This window comes from Hyla sarda, chromosome 6 (genome assembly GCF_029499605.1).
Source record: "Hyla sarda isolate aHylSar1 chromosome 6, aHylSar1.hap1, whole genome shotgun sequence".
Lineage (NCBI taxonomy): Eukaryota > Metazoa > Chordata > Amphibia > Anura > Hylidae > Hyla > Hyla sarda.
Genome location: NC_079194.1, coordinates 247,138,289 through 247,163,189, shown reverse-complemented (window position 1 = coordinate 247,163,189; position 24,901 = coordinate 247,138,289). Strand labels below are relative to the sequence as shown.

General features: G+C 43.0%; 1 protein-coding gene across 1 annotated transcript in view; it reads right to left on the bottom strand.

Annotated features, from left to right (window-relative positions):
- Positions 1-24,901, bottom strand: part of LOC130277498 (mucin-5B-like) — a 139,772-nt gene that overhangs the window by 65,341 nt on the left and 49,530 nt on the right. The window contains exons 6-7 of the mRNA XM_056528173.1: positions 21,827-21,925; positions 7,987-8,112 (exon numbers count right to left, since the gene is read on the bottom strand). Coding sequence (XP_056384148.1) covers positions 7,987-8,112; positions 21,827-21,925 — 225 coding nt within the window. The remainder of the gene's footprint in view (positions 1-7,986; positions 8,113-21,826; positions 21,926-24,901) is intronic.

The following is a 24,901-nucleotide window of genomic DNA, read 5'->3' as shown; positions in this document are numbered from 1 at the left end:
ATATCATACATATACTGCTCTGGTCAGTTCCTAAAAATGGACAGAGATGCCAGCAGAGAGCACTGTGTTCGTCATTCAGCAGAGAGCTCTGTGTTCCAAAAAGAAAACAAATTCCTCTGTAGTACTTAGCAGCTAATAAGTACTGGAAGGATTAAGATTTTATAATAGAAGTAATTTACAAATCTATTTAAAGGAAATTTTCAACCACCCCTCAAGAATACCACCCTGCCGTGTACACAGTAAATGAATGGTTTAGGAAACAGTTAGTTTGAAAAAATGCAAAGGATTTTTATTAAAACACGATAGATAAAAAAGGTAATTTTACCAAATAAAAAATATAATTAACAGAGCAATAATTATATATATATATATATATATATATATATATATATATATATATATATATATATATATTTATATAAATAATGTTTTACCATTGGGCCATAATGGTATAATGTATGAATATAGCACTGGTAGTATTGTCCGGAATAAACTGTTAATCCGGCAATTAGATGTTTGAGATAGTAATACAATCTTTTAAGTTGTCAGACTGAGCTATTCAAAGTCATTTAAGGGGTTAAGTTTTTCTCACCCTGTCCGCTGGTCCCCGTGCTGTAACGGGCCGATGTTGGTGCAGGTTACAGTTGGTATATTGTAACCGAAAGCTTGGCTGCTGTGTATGCTTGTATAGCTTGCACTCTCTCTTATACAATTTTGCCTACTGAAGAAGGGGTCGTTTTGAGCACCCTGAAACGCATTTAGTCTCAGACTCTGTCTGAACAGAGCATCACAGAGACGCACTGCTTATACAGAAGCTGACCCACTAATCTAATCAAGCTGTTCATACACCTGCTGCCCTAGTTGGGAGTTTCACCTACCTGCGCACTGATTTGCTTCCACCTGCTGCCATTTCCACGAGTGCTCCGGTCTGATGAATTCAGCAGAGGTCCGATACCATCGCAGCCGCATGCTGCTGCCGCGGACCTCCGACGTGGGAGTCTCACGCCAGAGCTCGCTTCCAGACGGATTCCAACTCATACACAGCAGCCAAGCTTTCGGTTACAATATACCAACTGTATCCTGCACCAACTTCGGCCCGTCGCAGCACGGGGATCAGCGGACAGGGTGAGAAACACTTAACCCCTTAAATGACTTTGAACAGCTCAGTCTGACAACTTAAAAGACTGTTTTACTATCTCAAACATCTAATTGTCAGATTAACAGTTTATTTCGGACAGCCGGCCAATACTAGCAGTGCTATATTCATACATTATACCATTAGGGCCCAATGGTAAAATATTATATATGTATTATTGCTCTGTTAATTATGTTTTTTATTTGGTAAAATTACCTTTTTTATCTATCGTGTTTTAATAAAAATCCTTTGCATTTTTTTCAAACTAACTGTTTCCTAGACATTCATTTACTGTGTACACGGCAGGATGGTATTCTTGAGGGGTGGTTGAAATTTTCCATTAAATATATTTTCTTGGTCGGTGGGGACAGATTATCAACCGCACTTATCCTCGGATACCGGTTGTGAGCTGCACACATATTTGTTTAATTTACAAATCTGTTAAATTTTCTGGCACCAGTTGATTTAAAAAAAAATAAAAAAAAAATAAAAAAAGTTTTCCACCAGAGTATCCCTTTAAGCATAGGCCCTTGTAGAGCTAAAGTTCAGCAACTAATCCACCTGTGGTGCTGAGCTCAGAAGGAATGCAGTTCTATATAATCCAAGACAGAAGAAAGGACGATGCGGCAACTCACATTTGGGGTCAATTACTTACTATTTTATAGTAGTGTGGACAATGAAGAGACACAAACTTTTTCCTACACGCCATGGGGCGAGACGCTTTAGTGTTGTGTGCAGTTTGTACTCACTGCCCATGGCACTGGAGCGTCTCACCCTATGGCATGCAGGAGAAGGTTTGTGTCTCTTCACTGTCCACACTACTAAAGAATAGAAAGTAATTGACCACAACTGTGAGTTGCTGCATCATCTTTTCTCTTGTCTTGGCAGTTAGTCTCCACTTTGTATGCAAGCAAGGAGGATTGTGGGGACGTGTGTGCTCTGTTGCATTTCAACAGTACCGCCATTGTTCAAAGCGGAAACAGGAAGTGATCAAATCCATGGGGATAAGAACAGTGCAGTACAGTGATGCAAGTTATTCTGCATCATTACACACATTTGTAGTCCTTTATATTGTTACGCCGAGCGCTCCGGGTCCCCGCTCCTCCCCGGAGCGCTCGCTTCACTCTCCCCGCTGCAGCGCTCCGGTCACGTCCTCTGACCCGGGGCGCTGCGATTCCGCTGCCAGCCGGGATGCGATTCGCGATGCGGGTAGCGCCCGCTCGCGATGCGCACCCCGGCTCCCCTACCTGACTCGCTCTCCGTCTGTTCTGTCCCGGCGCGCGCGGCCCCGCTCCCTAGGGCGCGCGCGCGCCGGGCCTCTGCGATTTAAAGGGCCACTGCGCCGCTGATTGGCGCAGTGGTTCCAATTAGTGTGTTCACCTGTGCACTTCCCTATATCACCTCACTTCCCCTGCACTCCCTTGCCGGATCTTGTTGCCATTGTGCCAGTGAAAGCGTTCCTTGTGTGTTCCTAGCCTGTGTTCCAGACCTTCTGCCGTTGCCCCTGACTACGATCCTTGCTGCCTGCCCCGACCTTCTGCTACGTCCGACCTTGCTTCTGCCTACTCCCTTGTACCGCGCCTATCTTCAGCAGCCAGAGAGGTGAGCCGTTGCTAGTGGATACGACCTGGTCACTACCGCCGCAGCAAGACCATCCCGCTTTGCGGCGGGCTCTGGTGAAAACCAGTAGTGGCTTAGAACCGGTCCACTAGCACGGTCCACGCCAATCCCTCTCTGGCACAGAGGATCCACTACCTGCCAGCCGGCATCGTGACAGTAGATCCGGCCATGGATCCCGCTGAAGTTCCTCTGCCAGTTGTCGCTGACCTCACCACGGTGGTCGCCCAGCAGTCACAACAGATAGCGCAACAAGGCCAACAGCTGTCTCAACTGACCGTTATGCTACAACAGTTACTACCACAGCTTCAGCAGTCATCTCCTCCGCCAGCTCCTGCACCTCCTCCGCAGCGAGTGGCCGCTCCTGGGATACGCTTATCCTTGCCGGATAAATTTGATGGGGACTCTAAGTTTTGCCGTGGCTTTCTTTCCCAATGTTCCCTGCATCTAGAGATGATGTCGGACCTGTTTCCCACTGAAAGGTCTAAGGTGGCTTTCGTAGTCAGCCTTCTGTCCGGAAAAGCCCTGTCATGGGCCACACCGCTCTGGGACCGCAATGACCCCGTCACTGCCTCTGTACACTCCTTCTTCTCGGAAATCCGAAGTGTCTTTGAGGAACCTGCCCGAGCCTCTTCTGCTGAGACTGTCCTGTTGAACCTGGTCCAGGGTAATTCTTCCGTTGGCGAGTATGCCGTACAATTCCGTACTCTTGCTTCAGAATTGTCCTGGAATAATGAGGCCCTCTGCGCGACCTTCAAAAAAGGCCTATCCAGCAACATTAAAGATGTTCTGGCCGCACGAGAAATTCCTGCTAATCTACATGAACTTATTCACCTAGCCACTCGCATTGACATGCGTTTTTCCGAAAGGCGTCAGGAACTCCGCCAAGATATGGACTCTGTTCGCACGAGGCGTTTCTTCTCCTCGGCTCCTCTCTCCTCTGGTCCCCTGCAATCTGTTCCTGTGCCTCCCGCCGTGGAGGCTATGCAGGTCGACCGGTCTCGCCTGACACCTCAAGAGAGGACACGACGCCGTATGGAGAACCTCTGCCTGTACTGTGCTAGTACCGAACACTTCCTGAGGGATTGTCCTATCCGTCCTCCCCGCCTGGAAAGACGTACGCTGACTCCGCACAAAGGTGAGACAGTCCTTGATGTCTACTCTGCTTCTCCACGTCTTACTGTGCCTGTGCGGATGTCTGCCTCTGCCTTCTCCTTCTCTACAGTGGCCTTCTTGGACTCTGGATCTGCAGGAAATTTTATTTTGGCCTCTCTCGTCAAAAGGTTCAACATCCCCGTGACCAGTCTCGCCAGACCCCTCTACATCAATTGTGTAAATAATGAAAGATTGGACTGTACCATACGTTTCCGCACGGAGCCCCTTCTTATGAGCATCGGATCTCATCATGAGTGGATTGAACTTTTGGTCCTCCCCAATTGCACCTCGGAAATTCTCCTTGGACTTCCCTGGCTTCAACTTCATTCCCCAACCCTGGATTGGTCCACTGGGGAGATCAAGAGTTGGGGGTCCTCTTGTTCCAAGAACTGTCTAAAACCGGTTCCCAGTAACCCTTGCCGTAACTCTGTGGTTCCTCCAGTAACCGGTCTCCCTAAGGCCTATATGGACTTCGCGGATGTTTTCTGCAAAAAACAAGCTGAGACTCTACCTCCTCACAGGCCTTATGATTGCCCTATCGACCTCCTCCCGGGCACTACCCCACCCCGGGGCAGAATTTATCCTCTCTCTGCCCCAGAGACTCTTGCCATGTCCGAATACGTCCAGGAGAATCTAAAAAAGGGCTTTATCCGTAAATCCTCCTCTCCTGCCGGAGCCGGATTTTTCTTTGTGTCCAAAAAAGATGGCTCCCTACGTCCTTGCATTGACTACCGCGGTCTTAATAAAATCACGGTTAAGAACCGCTACCCCTTACCCCTCATCTCTGAACTCTTTGATCGCCTCCAAGGTGCCCACTTCTTTACTAAATTGGACTTAAGAGGCGCCTATAACCTCATCCGCATCAGAGAGGGGGATGAGTGGAAAACGGCATTTAACACCAGAGATGGACACTTTGAGTATCTGGTCATGCCCTTTGGCCTGTGCAACGCCCCTGCCGTCTTCCAAGACTTTGTCAATGAAATTTTTCGTGATCTGTTATACTCCTGTGTTGTTGTATATCTGGACGATATCCTAATTTTTTCTGCCAATCTAGAAGAACACCGCCAGCATGTCCGTATGGTTCTTCAGAGACTTCGTGACAACCAACTCTATGCCAAAATTGAGAAATGTCTGTTTGAATGCCAATCTCTTCCTTTTCTAGGATATTTGGTCTCTGGCCAGGGACTACAGATGGATCCAGACAAACTCTCTGCCGTCTTAGATTGGCCACGCCCCTCCGGACTCCGTGCTATCCAACGCTTTTTGGGGTTCGCCAATTATTACAGGCAATTTATTCCACATTTTTCTACCATTGTGGCTCCTATCGTGGCTTTAACCAAAAAAAATGCTGATCCCAAGTCCTGGCCTCCTCAAGCAGAAGACGCCTTTAAACGACTCAAGTCTGCCTTTTCTTCGGCTCCCGTCCTCTCCAGACCTGACCCTTCCAAACCCTTCCTATTGGAGGTTGATGCCTCCTCAGTGGGAGCTGGAGCTGTTCTTCTACAAAAAAATTCTTCCGGGCATGCTGTCACTTGTGGTTTTTTCTCTAGGACCTTCTCTCCAGCGGAGAGGAACTACTCCATCGGGGATCGAGAGCTTCTAGCCATTAAATTAGCACTTGAGGAATGGAGGCATCTGCTGGAGGGATCAAGTTCTCCTGTTATTATCTACACCGACCACAAGAACCTCTCCTACCTCCAGTCTGCCCAACGGCTGAATCCTCGCCAGGCCCGGTGGTCTCTGTTCTTTGCCCGATTTAATTTTGAAATTCACTTTCGTCCTGCCGATAAGAACATTAGGGCCGATGCTCTCTCTCGTTCCTCGGATGCCTCAGAAGTTGAACTCTCTCCGCAACACATCATTCCACCTGACTGCCTGATCTCCACTTCTCCTGCCTCCATCAGGCAGACTCCTCCAGGAAAGACCTTTGTTTCTCCTCGCCAACGTCTCGGAATCCTCAATTGGGGTCACTCCTCCCATCTCGCAGGTCATGCGGGTATCAAGAAATCTGTGCAACTCATCTCCCGCTTCTATTGGTGGCCGACTCTGGAGACGGATGTTGTGGACTTTGTGCGAGCCTGCACTATCTGTGCCCGGGATAAGACTCCTCGCCAGAAGCCCGCTGGTTTTCTTCATCCTCTGCCTGTCCCCGAACAGCCTTGGTCTCTGATTGGTATGGATTTTATTACTGATTTACCCCCTTCCCGTGGCAACACTGTTATTTGGGTGGTCGTTGATCGATTCTCCAAAATGGCACATTTCATCCCTCTTCCTGGTCTTCCTTCTGCGCCTCAGTTGGCTAAACAATTTTTTGTACACATTTTTCGTCTTCACGGGTTGCCTACGCAGATTGTCTCGGATAGAGGCGTCCAATTCGTGTCTAAATTCTGGAGGGCTCTCTGTAAACAACTCAAGATTAAATTAAATTTTTCTTCTGCATATCATCCCCAGTCCAATGGACAAGTAGAAAGAATTAACCAGATCTTGGGTGATTATTTGCGACATTTTGTTTCCTCCCGCCAGGATGACTGGGCAGATCTCCTCCCATGGGCCGAATTCTCGTATAACTTCAGGGTCTCTGAGTCTTCCTCCAAATCCCCATTTTTCGTGGTGTACGGCCGTCACCCTCTTCCCCCCCTCCCTACTCCCTTGCCCTCTGGTCTGCCCGCTGTGGATGAAATTTCTCGTGACCTTTCCATCATATGGAGAGAGACCCAAAATTCTCTCTTACAGGCTTCATCACGTATGAAGAAATTCGCGGATAAGAAAAGAAGAGCTCCTCCCGTTTTTTCCCCTGGAGACAAGGTATGGCTCTCCGCTAAATATGTCCGCTTCCGTGTCCCTAGCTACAAGTTGGGACCACGCTATCTTGGTCCTTTCAAAATTTTGTGTCAAATTAATCCTGTCTCTTATAAACTTCTTCTTCCTCCTTCTCTTCGTATCCCTAATGCCTTTCACGTCTCTCTTCTCAAACCACTCATCCTCAACCGTTTTTCTCCCAAATCTGTTCCTCCCACTCCTGTTTCCGGCTCCTCGGACATCTTCTCGGTCAAAGAAATCTTAGCTGCCAAAAAGGTCAGAGGGAAAAATTTTTTTTTAGTGGACTGGGAGGGTTGTGGTCCTGAAGAGAGATCCTGGGAACCTGAGGACAACATCCTAGACAAAAGTCTGCTCCTCAGGTTCTCAGGCTCTAAGAAGAGGGGGAGACCCAAGGGGGGGGGTACTGTTACGCCGAGCGCTCCGGGTCCCCGCTCCTCCCCGGAGCGCTCGCTTCACTCTCCCCGCTGCAGCGCTCCGGTCACGTCCTCTGACCCGGGGCGCTGCGATTCCGCTGCCAGCCGGGATGCGATTCGCGATGCGGGTAGCGCCCGCTCGCGATGCGCACCCCGGCTCCCCTACCTGACTCGCTCTCCGTCTGTTCTGTCCCGGCGCGCGCGGCCCCGCTCCCTAGGGCGCGCGCGCGCCGGGCCTCTGCGATTTAAAGGGCCACTGCGCCGCTGATTGGCGCAGTGGTTCCAATTAGTGTGTTCACCTGTGCACTTCCCTATATCACCTCACTTCCCCTGCACTCCCTTGCCGGATCTTGTTGCCATTGTGCCAGTGAAAGCGTTCCTTGTGTGTTCCTAGCCTGTGTTCCAGACCTTCTGCCGTTGCCCCTGACTACGATCCTTGCTGCCTGCCCCGACCTTCTGCTACGTCCGACCTTGCTTCTGCCTACTCCCTTGTACCGCGCCTATCTTCAGCAGCCAGAGAGGTGAGCCGTTGCTAGTGGATACGACCTGGTCACTACCGCCGCAGCAAGACCATCCCGCTTTGCGGCGGGCTCTGGTGAAAACCAGTAGTGGCTTAGAACCGGTCCACTAGCACGGTCCACGCCAATCCCTCTCTGGCACAGAGGATCCACTACCTGCCAGCCGGCATCGTGACATATATGATGTATGTAGTACACATTTGTATTTACCATTTTTGTTTTGTTGGAAAACCCCTTTAAGATTAACAAAATTTATGCCCACGAAATTTGATAGAATTTGCCCCTAGCTCCAAATACAGCAAAACTACATCTGATATTTTTTACTTACGGTACTGCAGTCTTTTATACTATTATATTCACAGGTTTTAGTTATCACAGTAATAAATGGCTGTAAAGTTGCCAGCTTGGTACATTTATAAATCGTGCAGCTGTTTGGAGCCCAAATTTCTCCAATCTGAAAAGAAGACATAAACATAGTCATTAAAAATAATTAAATATTTGAATCACGATTTTAACCAGGCACAATAAGCTGATATATACCACCTGTTTTCTATTGCTCACTTGTTAGCTTTCCTTACCGATGCAAACTGGAACACAATTAGCACAGCCGACCTATTATCCTAAAAGTGTGGGAGATTTAATAACTACACTTTAAGGCTGGTTTAAAAGGGAACTCCGGTGAAAACATGTGGAAAACAAATGTTTTAAAATCAACTGGTGCCACAAAGTCAAACAGATTTGTAAATTACTTCTATTAAAAAATCTTAACTTTTCCAATACTTATCAGCTGCTGTATTCTACATAGAAAATTGTGTAGTTCTTTTTGGTCTGACCATAGTGCTCTCTGCTGACACCTCTGTCCATGTCAGGAACTGTCCATATTAGAAGCATCTCCCCATAGAAAACCTCTCCTGCTCTGGACAGTTCCGGACAGAGGTGTCAACAGAGAGCACTGTGGTCAGACTGGAAAGAACTTCACAAATTTCTCTGTAGTAAATCTGTAGTATGCAACAGCTGATAAGTACTGGAAGGGTTAAAATGTTTAAACAGAAGTAAATTACAAATCTGTCTATCTTTCTGGCACCACTTGATTTAAAAAAAAAAAAAAAAATTCTACCGGAGTTCCCTTTTAACACTGCGTCATTTCCTGACAGACAAAACCCAGTTGGAGATTTCGAGTGCAGGCAGCGGCGACTGAATCAGTTGACGCTAGGACAGCACAGACATTGCCGTCCCCATAGACGGTAATATCTGCGCAGCGGATTACTGGAAAACCAATTAACCTGCATGTTAACCTTCATGCAGCGGAATTTTTACAAAAATTCCTAAGCTGAATTCCAGTCGGCATTCCGTAGTGTGAACCCTGCTTTAATGTACTGCTAGAGGCCTATATAAGGCAGCATTTATTTTACAATATATGCAGATAAGTCTCTGAATGCAGTGGTACTTTCCGAATGATTTAAAAAAAAAAAAAAAAAAAGTCAGTCTTTCATAAAGTTTATCTACAGCATCCCATATAACTAACCAGATGCCTGCTCTCTGTTATTTTGGTGGAAAAGTCTGAGACAGACCTTTCCATAGATCGGTGTCCACCAGTGTCTAAGTAATAATTCTTAGCATGAGACATCTGTAAACAGGGTAGTCAAGTAAATTGCATGTTAGGAGCTTTTTTCCTAATTTTTACAAATATCTTTTACAAATATTCCACCAGGCGGGGCGAGACGCCGGGTGCCCGCATGCGAATCCCAGCTTGTCACTCACCTCCCTGGTCTTTCTGCCCCCACCTCCTAGGGCACGCATGCGCCGGAGCTCTTACATTTAGAGGGCCAGTACTCATTTAATTAAGTGTCTACACCTGTACCTTGTCTTTAAGTATCAGCTCCTTCCTTGTTTCCTGAACTGATCTTTGTTGCCTTGTGCCCTAGTGAAAGCATACTGTGTTCCTGATATCGTGTTCCTGATCCTTTTTCCGTTACCGGACCCTGCACCTGTGCCGCCTGCCCTGACCTACTGCTACCCTGACCTCGTCTTGCCAGTTTCCTTTTGTGACACGCCACATCCCGGAAACCTGTGTGGACAAGTCGTGCCAGGGGTAGCGACCTGGGTGCCGCCTGCCACAGCAAGACCATCCTGCTTTGTAGCTGGCTCTGGTGAAAACCAGCGGCACCTTAGACTCTGCTCCCTGGCATGGCTCACATCATCATCCAGACAGGCCCACAGGATCCACCCACCGTGACCCTTACACTGATCAATGCTATGCTATGGCAAAGCATTAAACAGTGTATGCAATCAAAAGATTGCATGGTATAGCCCACCATTTGTACACAAAAAAGTGTACAAAAAAATAAGTTCATAAATGGGAATGAACCCCTTCCCAAAAAAAATCACCCCCCTTTTTCCATTTTTTAAATAAAATTATGTAAGAAAATTAAACATAACCATATGTGGTACTGTCGCATGCGTAAATGTCCAGTTAGCTAAACCGCACGGTCGATGGTGTACATATTAGCATTTTTGATCACTTCATATACCATAAAAAAACTATTAAAAATGATCCAAAAATCCCATCAAAATAAAAATGGTACATGTAAAAACTGCAGATCACGGCGCAAAAAATTAGCCCTAATATACATTAGCCCCGTATGCTGTAAAATAAAGTTATAGGAGTCAGAAGATGACAATTTTAAATATACAAATTTTGGTGCATGTAGTTATAATTATTTTTAAAGTAGTAAAATAAAATAAAACCTATGTAAATTGGGTATAAAGTATCGAAAAGTGCACTGTGTTGAAACGGAAGCCCTAAAAGTTACAAAATGGCATGTTTTTTTTTTCAATTTCACCCCACAAATATTTTTTTTTTGTTTTGCGGTAGATTTTGTTATTAAATGATTGATGTCATTACAAAGTACCAATGGTACTTATATGGGTCTGTAGGTGCACAATTGAAAGCATTATGATTTTTAGAAGGGCAGGAGGAAAAATGAAAGTGCAAATATGAATATTGGCCTGGTTCTTATCCACCAGGGGTTATCCACCATAAGGTGATTTTAGTACGTACCTGGCAGACAGTAATGGACATGCTTAGGAAGGATCTGCGCTTGTCTTGGGGCTAAATGGCTATGTTGTGAGATTACCATAACATTGTGGCTAGCTTTTTCTGAACTGGTATTTCCTGTGTGAGTTTTCTTATTTGCCTAAATAATCCTATAATTCCATTTTCCTTCCTCCCACAAATCAGCCACCCCACCCATTGAAACATAAATGAGCTCCATCCATTTAAAAGACCTGTGGTTTTCAATCAGGGTGCCCACAGCTGTTGCATTAGTTGCAGATTGATCTCTCTCCCACCAAGTGATCGCTCCACCCATTGAAGCAGACAGGCTCCCTGTCATCAGCTGACTAGTTAGACCAGGTCTCGGCTGCATTGCAGCTTGGGAAAAATCTGAGACAGCAGTCATTTTGTATGCTGTTAAAATGAAATATTGGGGTGTAGAATTATGAGAAAACCATCACACAAAGGTACAGACACTATATTATGAACTACACTAACTTTACAGCCCCTGTAGGATAGTCAAATTAAAAAAAAATCCTGGAATACCCTTTAAGGTCAAAATGGGCTTCGTCCTTAAGGGGTTAAAGACAAGTCTTCAAGTTTTGCAGAATTCCGTTTAGAGCCCCATTTAAGTTAATGGGACTCTGAACTTGAGCATAATCAGTATCATAAAAAACACAGAAATTCTGCTCAAGTTTCATGCAATGTTCGCAAATCTGCAGAATATATGCATTTTGTTTTTTCTGCAAGGCATTTTTGTGGAAAAAACAGACTTTCCCCTGTGTGAACATAGTCCAAGAAAGTCTGAGCAGGATTTACTTATTGTGGGCCCTTTTAGCAGTTGTATTATGTTATATTAAAAGTCTTGTATCTGTAGATACAGTCTAGTTGTAGTGACTCTCATAGCTATTAACCCCTTCATGCAAATGATCGTACATGTGTGTCCCTTTTTGCAGTGACTTGCTACAAATGGACTTACACCTTCCATCGTAGGCAAGAGCCGACTGCCACGTATTGCCAGGTATCATCTGCAACTGTCAGGAGCAGAACTGTGCTCCAATCCTGACAGTTAACCCTTTTGTTACTGCTTTAAGTAGGGCTGCAGCATTGTTTACGGTGACATAGGGAGGGAGATCCCTTTGTTCTCCATCATTACCCCGCAATGTGATTTCAGGGTCCCAATAGTAATACTAAAAACCTTAACTCATCCCAGAAAAATAGCCCTCACACGACATTATCGGTTTAAAATGAAAAAATTATAGCTCTCAGAAAATGGCAATACACAAGCATGATTTTTTTTAAATCAAAAATAGTTTTAATAGTGTAAATATAAGAAACAATGACAAAGTACATAATTCGAGTATCCCAATAATTGTAATGACCAGCAAATTTAATGTCATTTATGCTGCACGGTGAAGAAACAAACAAACGAAAAAAATAATAAACTTGCACTGCTTTTTGGTAATCCTGTCCAACATAGTACAATTGAAAACTGCAACTTATCCTGAAAAAAAACAAGTCTTCACACAGCTTCATCGGTGAAAATAAAAAGTTACAGATCTCAGATTATGGTGACACTCAAAAAACATTTTTTTTTTGTAAAGTTTGCACTTTCGTTTTTTCCTCCTTACCTTTTAAAAATCATAACACTTTCATTTTTACACCTAAAAATCTATATGATGGCTTCTTTTTTGCCACCAATTCTATATTGTAATGATATCAGTTATTTTACCCAAAAATCTACGGCGAAACAAAATAAAATCATTGTGCGACAAAATTGAAGAAAAATTGCCATTTTGTAACTTTTGGGGGCTTTCATTTCTCGCAGTAAATTTTTCGGTAAAAATTACTTCTCTTTATTCTGTAGGTCCATAAGATTAAAATGATACCCTACTTATGTAGGTTTGATTTTGTCATACTTCTGGAAAAAAAAACATAACTACATGCAGGAAAATGTATACGTTTAAAATTGTCATCTTCTGATCCCTATAACTTTTATTTTTCTGTTTATGGGATGGTATGAGGACTCATTTTTTGCACAGTGATCTGAAGTTTTTAGCGGTACCATTTATGTATTGATCAGACTTTTTGATAACTTTTTATTTATTTTTTTCATTATATAAAAAGTGACCAAAAATACACTATTTTGGAATTTGGAATTTTTTATTTTTATTTACACTGTTTTTTTTTTAAATGGGAAAAGGGGGCTGATTCAAACTTTTATTAAGGAAGGGTAAAATGATCTTTATTCACTTTTTTCACTTTTTTTTTGCAATGTTATAGCTCCCATAGGGGGCTATAACACTGCACACACTGATCTTTTACATTGATCAATGGTTTCTCATAGGAAACCATTGATCAATGATTCTGGCGCTTGACTGCTCATGCCTGGATCTCAGGCACTGAGCAGTCATTCTGCGATCGAACACCAGGAGGCAGGTAAGGGGACTCTCCTCTGTCCTACAGCTGTTCGGGATGCAGCCATTCGGCGATCGGACAGCGAGGAGGCAGGTAGGGACCCTCCTGCTGTCCTGTAAGATGGTCGGAATGCCGCAATTTCATTGCGGCGATCCCGAACAGCCCCCTGAGCTAACCGGCAATGGTTTACTTTCACTTTAGACGCAGCGTTCAACTTTCAATGCCGCCTCTAAAGGGTTAATGATCAGTGCAGCACGCTATTAGCCACGGGTCCCAGCCGTTGCTAGGTGCCGAGCCCGACTAGCTATGACGCGGGGCCATGGCGTGGACCCGTGTTATAGACTGGGAGCGGGCTGAGGGCATACAGGTATGCCCTCTGTCCCCAACAGGTTAAAAATTGCATCGCCTCATAAAAAATGGAATAAAAAGAGATTAGAGAGTGACCCCACAATGGTACAAAAAAAAATGCATTTGACTCGCAAAAATGTTTTGGGACCCCAAGGCCTCTGCAAAATATCCTTAATAAAAGGAAGACCCAAAATCTACTAAGTGCTCCATCATGCTTGAGGCCTGTGTGTGAGTCATGGAGCACTCGAGGACCATTATACAAAGTCTGCTAGAAAAATTGAAATTTTTTAATTCCACTTTGCCTTATTTTCTATGAAACACCAAAAGAGTTAATACACTTCCTAAATGTCATTTTGATTACTTTGATGGGTGCAGTTTTTATAATGGGGTGATTTATCGGGGGTTCACACATTCAGCCCCCTTAAATCTCTGATTTTGAAATTTTCTCTAATTTTGAAAATTCCTGCCAAACTTCTAAGTCCCATAACAACCTAAAAAGTAAAAGGGCATTTCACAAGTGATGGCAACATAAATTAGTTATTAATTCACATTACCAATATGTTTACTTTATGTGGCCTGACTATTTCTCTTACAAGTAAAGAATCTGAAATTCTGAAAATGCTAACTTCAAATTTTTGAGTTTTTCACATAGATGCAAAATGTATTGGCCAAAATTTACCACTTACATTAAGTACAATATATCAATAAAAAAAATGTTAGGGCTCGTTCACACGAGTGGATTTATTTTTCAAACTTGCATTGTGTTTCCTGCTGCAAGTTTTAAAGAGGGCAGGCTCTCTGGTCTGTCGGCAACAGATTTTTGGCAGTGAACTTCCGTTTGTTGAAAATCCACTGCAGACCATATTGACTTCAATGGGCTCTGCAGTGAATTCTCCACATCGGAGAGTTTGAAAGTAAATCCGCTTGTGTGAACGAGCCCTTAGAATAAGTTAAAGTTATCACAACATGAAGTGAGACAGGTCAGATTTGAAAAAATATTTAACCACATCCAAAGTGTGGGCTCCTTAACCCCTTGAGGACGGACACTTTTTTTTTTACCTTAATGACCAGGCTTTTTTTTTTTCATTTGACATGTGTCCCTTTAAAGGGGTACTCCCGTGGAAAACTATTTTTTATTGTTTTTAAATCAACTGGTGCCAGAAAGTTAAACAGATTCGTAAATCACTTCTATTAAAAATCCTTAATCCTTCCAGCACTTTTCAGGGGCTGTATACTAAAGAGAAATCCAAAATAGAAATGCATTTCCTCTGATGTCATGACCACAGTGCTCTCTGCTAGACTTAAGCACTAGAAAAATTTTCGTTTCGTTTATTTTTCCACTTTGGAAATTTTTTTCGGTTCGGTAATATTTTCGGTTTTGATTTTTCAGATACATTCAGTATTCGGGTACATTCAGTAAATCTTTTTAGGGACAGATCCCAGCGGATGTCACTCCTCCTGACACCGCTGCGATCGTCCTTATGTGAATGTCGGGATCAGCTGTTCTCAGGGCTACAGAGTCGTGAGAACAGCTGACGCTGAGCCGTAGGTATACATCGTATATCTAGTGCCCAGCAAGAAATTACAGTGAGCCTGCAATGTGTATACAGTATACACATTGCTGGCTCACTTAACCCCTTGCTGAGCTGGGCGCTATGCGCAAGCCCAGCAAGGAAAGAGTTAACTTACACTGCTGGACAGTGTAGGTTAACCCTTTGGGCGGTATACACTATATACAGCTATCTATAGATAGCAGTATATAGTGTATACAGAAGACGAAGTCCAGCTTACTTCCCTCGAGTATGGGCAGGTCCGTGTAGCTCCATCCCCTAGTAATGACGCCATTAGGGGGTGGAGCTACAGAAGGGAACAAGGCTAGTTAATCTGAAGCTCTGTTCACATTGTCCGCTTTGTATAATGTGAACAGACCCTTCTGGCAATGTCTACGCAGACAGGGAGACTCCAGCTGTTGCTAAACTACCACTCCCAGCATGCCCAGACAGCCAAAGGCTGTCTGGGCATGCTGGGAGTTGTAGTTTTGCACCAATTGGTGGCTCCCTGTTTGGGTATCATGGGTGCTCTCCCCAGCGGACAGAGCCAAAAATGTCATAACCAATTTTTTGTGTTTTTTTTCTTCTCGTTTCAGATCCGTGTATGCAGAGGATTACGGCGGATTCGATGGATTACGGCATATTATTTTTTTCTTTTAATAAAATGGTTAACAAGGGCTGTGGGGGAGTGTTTTTTAAAATAAAATAATTTTTCCAATGTGTTGTGTTTTTTTAAATTGAATTTTCAGGCTTAGCAGTGGAAGCTGGTCTTATTGACTGAATCCATTACTAGGCCAGGGCTTAGTTCTAGCCCCAAAAACAGCTAGCGCTAACCCCCAATTATTACCCTGGTACCCACCGCCACAGGGGTGCCGGGAAGAGCTGGTACCAACAGGCCCGGAGTGTCAAAAATGGCGGTCCTGGGCCTAGGCGGTAACAGGCTGGCGTTATTTAGGCTGGGGAGGGCCAGTAACAATGGTCCTCGCCCACCCTGGTAACGTCAGGCTGTTGCTGTTTGGTTGGTATTGTGCTGAGAATGAAAATATGGGGAACCTAATGCGTTTTTTATTTTATTTATTTAAATAAAGAAATAAAAAAACGCATAGGGTTCCCTGTATTTTCATTCTCAGCACAATACCAACCAAACAGCAACAGCCTGACATTACCAGGGTGGGCGAGGACCATTGTTACTGGCCCTCCCCAGCCTAAATAACGCCAGCCTGTTACCGCCTAGGCCCAGGAGCGCCATTTTTGACGCTCCGGGCCTGTTGGTACCGGCTCTTCCCGGCACCCCTGTGGCGGTGGGTACCGGGGTAACAATTGGGGGTTAGTGCTAGCTGTTTTTGGGGCTAGCACTAAGCCCTGGCCTAGTAATGGATTCAGTCAATAACACCAGCGTCCACTACTAACCCTGAAAATTCAATAAAAAAAAATAAATAAAAAAAAACACAACACATTGGAAAAATTATTTCATTTAAAAAACACTCCCCACAGCCCTCGTTAACCATTTTATTAAAAGAAAAAATAATAATACGCCGTAATCCATCGAATCCGCAGCAATCCTCTGCATACACGGATCTGAAACGAGAAGAAAAAACCCCACAAAAAAAATGACATTTTTGGAGCTGTCTGCTGGGGAGAGCACCCATGATGTAATGTCTACCCAAACAGGGAGCCACCAATTGGTGCAAAACTACAACTCTCAGCATGCCCAGACAGCCTTTGGCTGGAGTCTCCCTGTCTGGTTAGACACTGCCAGAAGGGTCTGTTCACATTATACAAAGCGGACAATGTGAACATAGCTTCAGATTAACTAGCCTTGTTCCCGTCTGTAGCTCCGCCCCCTAATGATGTCATTACTAGGGGGCGGAGCTACACGGACCTGCCCGGTACTCGAGGGAAGTAAGCTGGACTTCCTCGTCTTCTGTATACACTATATACAGCTATCTATAGATAGCTGTGTATAGTGTATACCGCCCAAAGGGTTAACCTACACTGTCCAGCATTGTAAGTTAACTCTTTCCTTGCTGGGCTTGCGCATAGCACCCAGCTCAGCAAGGGGTTACATGAGCCAGCAATGTGTATACTGTATACACATTGCAGGCTCACTGTAAGTTCTTGCTGGGCACTAGACATACGACGTATACCTACAGCTCAGCGTCAGCTGTTCTCCCGGCTCTATAGCCCTGAGAACAGCTGATCCCGACATTCACATCAGGAGGATCGCAGTGGGTGTCAGGAGAAGTGACATCTCTGGGATCTGTCCCTTACTGCAAGTACTAATACTCCCAACATGGAGCACACTCTGCTCCATGCTGGGAGCTGTAGTACCTGCATTAATAGACATATCGCAGCGAGTGTAACTTCTGACACCCGCTGCGATCTGTCTATTAATACAGGTACTACAGCTCCCAGCATGGAGCAAAGTGTACTCCATGTTGGGAGTAGTAGTACTTGTAGTAAAGGAAAGATCACTGCGGGTATCACTCCTGACACCCGCTGTGATGCTCCTGTATAATGTATGGATGCGGCGGCCGCTCTCCTATGGTCCCCTGCACGGCTGTATATATACACATATTCCTATTTGTCACAGAGAGCTGTGATTGGCTGGAACCATCTGGCCAATTAAAGCTCTGAGGGAATTATGAATATGTGTATATAAACGTGAGTGCAGGGGACCATAGAAGAGCTGCCACCGCATCTATACATTATACAAGAGGATCGCAAGGGACCCCGGCGATCTGTCAATTAGTACAGATAACTACTACTTCCATCATGGAACAGTGTATTCCATGCTGGAAGTAGTAGTACTAGCTAAAAAATGGTTAAAAAAAAGTGAAAAACACGCACACACTACATTTTTATTATTGTCGGCTACATTTTTAGTGCTTTACCCGCTCACATAAATTGATCCCTGTTTAAAAATTAATAAACATTTCATAATAAAAAGATACATTTCATTAGATACAATTGTTTCCATCACTACTGTATCTTTTTTATTATTTTTGTGTTATTAGAATGAATTATTTACGTTCGTTTACGGATAACGAATGCATTCGTTATTTACCGCATGCATTCGGTAAAAAACTAATGCATTCGTTACTTTGCTATTCGTATTATCGTGGCTATTCGGGAATGTTCAAAATATGTTTTCGTACATTCGGATCGGTCCGAATGCCCGAAAACTGTAAAATTCGGTAAATTAGACATTTGTGACGAACCGAATTGCACATGTCTACTCTCTGATGACCTCTGCTGTCCATTTTAGGAACTGTCCAGTGAAGCGTATGTGTGCTATGGGGATTTTCTCCTGCTCTAGACCATTCCTAAAATGGACAGCAGAGGTCAGCAGAGAGCACTGTGGCCATGACATCAGAGGAAATGCATTTCTTTTTTGGATTTCTCTTTAGTATACAACCCCTAAAAAGTACTGGAAGGATTATGATTTTTTAATAGAAGTGATTTACAAATCTGTTTAACTTTCTGGCACCAGTTGATTTAAAAAAAATAATAATAAAAAAAGGTTTCCACGGGACTACCCTTTTAAATGGTAATAACTTTAGAACGCTTTTTCCGAGCTGAGCGATTCTGAGAGTTTTTTGGTGACATATTGTACTTTATATTAGTGGTGCATTTTTGCTGACACATGCAGCATTTTTTGTGAAAAACTTTGTGATGTTATATTCTGTGGGTCGTGTGATTATGGCCCATTTTATATAGCTTTTTATGTTCTTTTACCTTTTCTGAGCAAAATTCTATTTTTCCCTTTTTTGTGTTATTTTCCGACAGCCGTACTTTTATTTTTAGTCCGACACCATTGAGTGAGGACTTATTTTTTTGCAGGACAATCTGTACTTTTTATTGGCATTATTTTTGCAACATATGCTACCTTTTGATCTTTTTTATTCTGCTATTTGTACCAAAATTGGCGAATTTTATGCTTTTTTGTTGTTGTATTTTAAGGTGTTTACTGTGTGGGATAATTTACATTATAGCTTTACAGTACACATCATTATGGATCTGGCAATACCTAGTATATGTATGATTTGTGGGTTTTTTCATGCTAATACAGGGCTTTTGGGAAAGGGGCATTTATTAAAATTTTTTTTTTTTTTTACACTTCATAGCTAGCAGACAGGAGGCCATCAGCTGGTCTCTTGCTGCCATAGCAACCAAAGACGACCCGTGATCGTATCGCGGAATCGTCATTGGTGACCAGGGGGAGCACTCTCAATACCATAGATGCCTTGATCAGGATTGATCATGGTATCTATGGGGTTAATGCTGCCGGGACCGAAGCGATTGTGGCCCCGGTGGCTGCGGTGGCTGTGATTGACATGAGGTCAGCAGGACATAAGCATACATCCCATCGCATGAACATGTTGGGTGCTGGGACGTATGCATATGTCCTATAGCGGGAAGGGGTTAAAGAGGTATTCCAGGATGTTTTTTTTATTTAACTATGCTACAGGGGCTGTAAAGTTAGTGTACAGGGTGGGCCATTTATATGGATACACCTTAATAAAATGGGAATGGTTGGTGATATTAACTTCCTGTTTGTGGCACATTAGTATATGTAAGGGGGGAGGGAAACTTTTCAAGATGGGTGGTGACCATGGTGGCTATTTTGAACTCGGCCATTTTGAATCCAACTTTTGTGACACATCAAGAAAAACAATGATGTGCTTGGTTTTAATGTAACTTTATTCTTTCATGAGTTATTTACAAGTTTCTCTTTGTTTTCAGCCATTGACATGTCGTCAAGGTTAACACGTGAGGAGCGAATAGAAATGGTGTTGATGTCTGGTGAACGCAGTAACCGGGTCATTGCAGCAGATTTCAATGCAAGACACCCTACGAGACCACCCATCTCCCATGCTACAGTTAGCAAACTGCTTGCTAAGTTTCGTAAAATTGGTTCAGTGTTGGATTTGCCAAAATGTGGATGCATGATGAAGAAACATCAGTGGCTGTCCTAGCTTCATTCAGCAAAAGCCTACAGCGTAGCACTCGCCGCATGTCACTGGAGAGTGGTATTAGTCGAACATCCCTTCGGCGGATATTAGCTACTCACAAATGGCACCCTTACAAACTCCAGCTACTGTAGCATCAAAATGAGGATGACCCAGATCGGCGCACTGAATTTGCAGAATGGGCAAAACAAAAATTGGGACAGGACCCTCAGTTTATGCAGAAGATTTTGTTCAGTGATAAGGCAAACTTTTATGTGAATGGTGAAGTTAACAAACAAAACCACCGCTATTGGTCTGACACTAACCCATATTGGAAAGATCCCTCCAAGACTGTTGGAACACAAAAATTGATGGTATGGTGTAGTATATGGGGTACAAAGATAGTAGGGCCATTCTTCACCAATGGAAACCTCAATGCCACTGGATATGCAAAATTGCTACATGATGATGTGTTTCCCTCTTTATGCACTGAAGCTGGCACGTTCCCTGAGTTTTTACAGCATTACAGCATGATGGTGCACCACCACATTATGGGTGTCAGGTCCGAGCGTTCCTAGATGAACAGTTTCCTGGAAAGTGGATTGGTCGTCGTGGGCCAGCTGAATGGCCCCCAAAGTCTCCCGATCTGACCCCTTTAGACTTTTATCTTTGGGGTCATCTGAATACAATTGTCTATGCTGTGAAGATACGAGATGTGCAGCACCTGAAACTATGGATACTGGAAGCCTGTGCTAGCATTTCTCCTGCGGTGTTGCTATCAGTGTGTGAAGAGTGGGAGAAGAGGGTTGCATTGACAATCCAACACAATGGGCAGCACATTGAACACATTTTATAAGTGGTCAGAAACTTGTAAATAACTCATGAAAGAATAAAGTTACGTTAAAACCAAGCACATCATTGCTTTTCTTGTGAAATTCCCAATAAGTTTGATGTGTTATATGACCCTCTTCCTATTGAAAAAAACAAAAGTTGGATTCAAAATGGCCGACTTCAAAATGGCCACCACGGTCACTACCCATCTTGAAAAGTTTCCCCCCTCACATATACTAATGTGCCACAAACAGGAAGTTAATATCACCAACCATTCCAATTTTATTAAGGTGTATCCATATAAATGGCCCACCCTGTAGTTCATAATATGGTGTCTGTACCTGTGTTTGATGGATGGTCTCACAATTCTTGTGTGATCTTTTCCCCAATGTTTATTTTTAGCAGCATACAAAATGAGTATCGTTTCATATGATTTTTCTCAGGTTGCAGTGCAGCCCGAAACATTACATCACTAGTCAGGTGTTCAAAGGGAACCTGTCTTTGCTTCAATGGGTGAAGAGACCCCTGGGTGGGAAGGAGATCACTCTCCACAGGGCTGCAGGGCTGATGTGCGGGAAGAGGAAAAGTGACCTGACGCTTACAAACAAGGGATCCTGGGACTTGTAGTTGGAGGGAGGAAACTCCACCCGGAAATAGCAATTTCACAAAAAGAAATTGCCAGCATTATGGTTGTCTCACAACACAGCCATTTAGCACCAAGACAAGCATGGATCCTTCCTAAGAATGTCCATTACTTTCTGGCAGGAAAGTACTAAAATCACCTTATGGTGAATAACCCTTTTAAGTGCCTCAACTTTTCTTATGTAGTTGATCTCAGTGGCAAAAAGGTAACACAACATTTAGAAGACACAACTGCCACTGAAAGAATTAGTTCAATGCGTTATTTTGAAACATCACAACATTTTTGCTTTGTAATAGTGTTTGTAATAGTGTGCAGATGCTCTGGGATATTAATGCACAAGAAGAGTTCAATTTACATAGTAAGTTACATACCTCTAGTACTTTATTTTGCCCATCGGGTGTTGTAACACTGCATGATTTTTGCACACATTTTCCACAACACTGTCCTGGAATATTTTCATATTTTTCACCCTGAAGAGAAAAGAAAAACATTTATAAACTTTGTAATACTTAAATAGAAATTGTTATATGAATAAAAATTTCATCGATTAAGAAATGTTGTTATATATCTTATTATAAATCCAAATTACCCATCGGGTATACCCCGGGATATTTTACAAGTTTCTCAAATTCCCCTTCAGGCTTTTGCCCTCCTGGGAACCCTAGTTGTTAAAATTGAACTTGATAAAGCCGGGGGGTGGTTGTATGCTACATTTTAAACAGCAGCATTAGGATCAGTACTATTATTTAATAGAGCTGAATACAAATGAAAATACTATTTAAATATAAGTGAAATCCAGTTTAGGAATTATATATCCAGCCCAGATATGAAGTATATAGGGTAATAAGTACAGTATTAACCCCAGACTGACCTAATGACTGTGGTTTTAATCCACATTATTGTCACAATACTGGTGGATACTGCTGGAGACCAATGGCAGAGACTAGGCCAAAATGCAGGAGACTTGCACAGGAGTAGCAGGAATATAAGCAGAGATCAAGGCGAAGTATCAGGAGGAGACTTGATAATCCGTCAGCAGATACAAAAGGTTAGCAGAATAAACCGCAAGTAGAGGAACAGACTCGAGAGCAAGTTCCAAGCTAGAGGACAGTACAAGCAGGAACACAGACACAATACTCAAGCACTGAGCAACAGGTCTGATGGGTTTATATATCAGACAGGAAGTAAGATGGCACCCAGCTGAGACACAATCCACCATCTTGACTGAGGGAAAACTTAAGGGAAAACCAGTCCAAACTAAACAGGCATAGCAGGGCTATTCCTGACAATTATAGTTTTGTTTTCTCACTAATTTTGTAATGTTTTAATAAACCAAATAAAAGTAAAATTTAAAAAACTAGTGTTCCCGAGTTTGGGAAATTAGTCCCAGGAGGGCAAAAGCCTGAATGGGAATTTGAGAAACATATATCTTATTAGACAAAAATACTTTTTCACATTTTCATTCCACTCCCCATCTTGCTGCTCATTCTTTACTGAATATCAATATGAACAGGTGCAAACATGGCAAAACCACAATTGGGCACAGCCACTAAACTCGTTCCATATGAGCCACTACGTCTCAGCTAATGTGTCATCTATAGGGGTGCTAACACTTAAGCAAAATGCAATCCAAACCAACAAGATATTAAGAAAAGAAAGGTGTTGATGTTTTTAGTTTCTTTATCATTTCAATGTAAACATGAATGAATGAGACATAAGCCCAAGCGGGGCTGCTCTATCTCCCAGCTCAGGACTTATGTTTTGTTTGTTCGTGTTTTTGTTGGAACAATAAAGAAATTACATACATCAATGGGTGAGTACAACACCTTTCTTTTCTTTATACCTTTTCGGTTTGGATTACTTAGCTGAAAAATTAGCTCAGCTTTGTCCTGTATCTGCAAGACAAGCAATACAAATCTATAGATGGGGGAGAAGGAACTACTAGCCCACTAGCTCTGGGTGAACTGTAAATATGAATTAGAAGATGAAGGGGAAAAATGCGGGTTGCTCTCTGCAGAGGTTGTGCGGAGGGATAGGCACAACTCTGTGGTAGACTTAGGGCATGGGTGGGTGCAGTCTGCTGCTCGTTACCCCTATATCCACGCCTTCAGGAAGGTGTGGAAATAAAACATAAAAGGATTCAAACAAAAAGACAGGGTTTGTGTCGAGTGGTGCTATATTGATATTGATAGCCTAATACAATGTGATATACTTGCAGTGAATTTTCAAGTAATTATTGTGGACCTGAGGAAGGCGCTAGTTTGCACCAAAACGCGTTGCCCTGTTGTAAATAAAGCTTTGATCGAATAAACTATTGTCCTGTGTATCCTATGGCATTTTGAAGTTCTTCTGCAACCACTAACACAGCAGTGCTCAACATAAAACCCATATTTTTGTTTGAAACCTTGTAAATTTGAAATGAAGCCTGAAATAGCCAGAAATAGTGCTGCTTCTCATGTACACATGGGACAGCTTATACTGAAAATTAACCTAACATGACAAGTATGCTTGAACCACTTTTGAATTCCAAATAGAAGGTTATTTTAAGTATGCCGCTACGCTACCAAGTAATTACAGCTTACTATAAATAATCATGAACACCATGTTTTATAATAAACATAACATACAATTAAAATCAACAGCTGTCAGTGAGGATTACCTCATACAACTAGCCACTTTTCTTTTGAATAGTTTTAAACATCTCCAAATCATCACCAATTCTCCATAAGATTTCACAGTGAGTATAAATGCCTACAAACCATATTATCTTGCACCCACTGTGAAATTTGATCAAGGGTCAGTAATGATTTGGGAATGCTTTAGAAAAGCTGGAATTGGGTAAATGTGTCCATGTAAAGGACACATAAATCAAGCAAAGTACAACGTTTTCCTGGAAGAACACCTGCTTCCTTTTGCAACTTTGAAAATAGTTTTTTTTTCCAGCATGACATTGCTCTATGCCACACAGCCAGATTTATGAAGATGTGAATGGAGGACTATCATATCAAGACCCTGTCATGGCCAGCCCAATCACAAGACTTAAACCCTGTTATAAATTTCTTGAGTTTGATCGGAAGCAAGATGAATGATCACAAGCATTTTTGTGCCAGGAGTGACATAAAGCTGCCCAACAGCTATGTGACAGACTGGTGGCGAGCATGCCAACATGCATGAAAGGCATGAAAGATGTAATAAAAAATTAGGGTTATTCCACAAAATCTTGATTTCTGAACTATTCATATGTTAAAACATAGTATTTTGTTGTTGCAAAATAATATAAATGTGTTTTCTTTGCATTAACTGAGGTCTGAAAACAATGTGGCCGACATTTATCATTGTCTTTAGACAGTTTTTTTGTGTCTACAAGAGGCACAAAAAGGCGCAAGCAGGGTTTATTTGCGCCTTTTTGTTTACACATTTCTGCTGATTTTGAGTTGCAATCCACT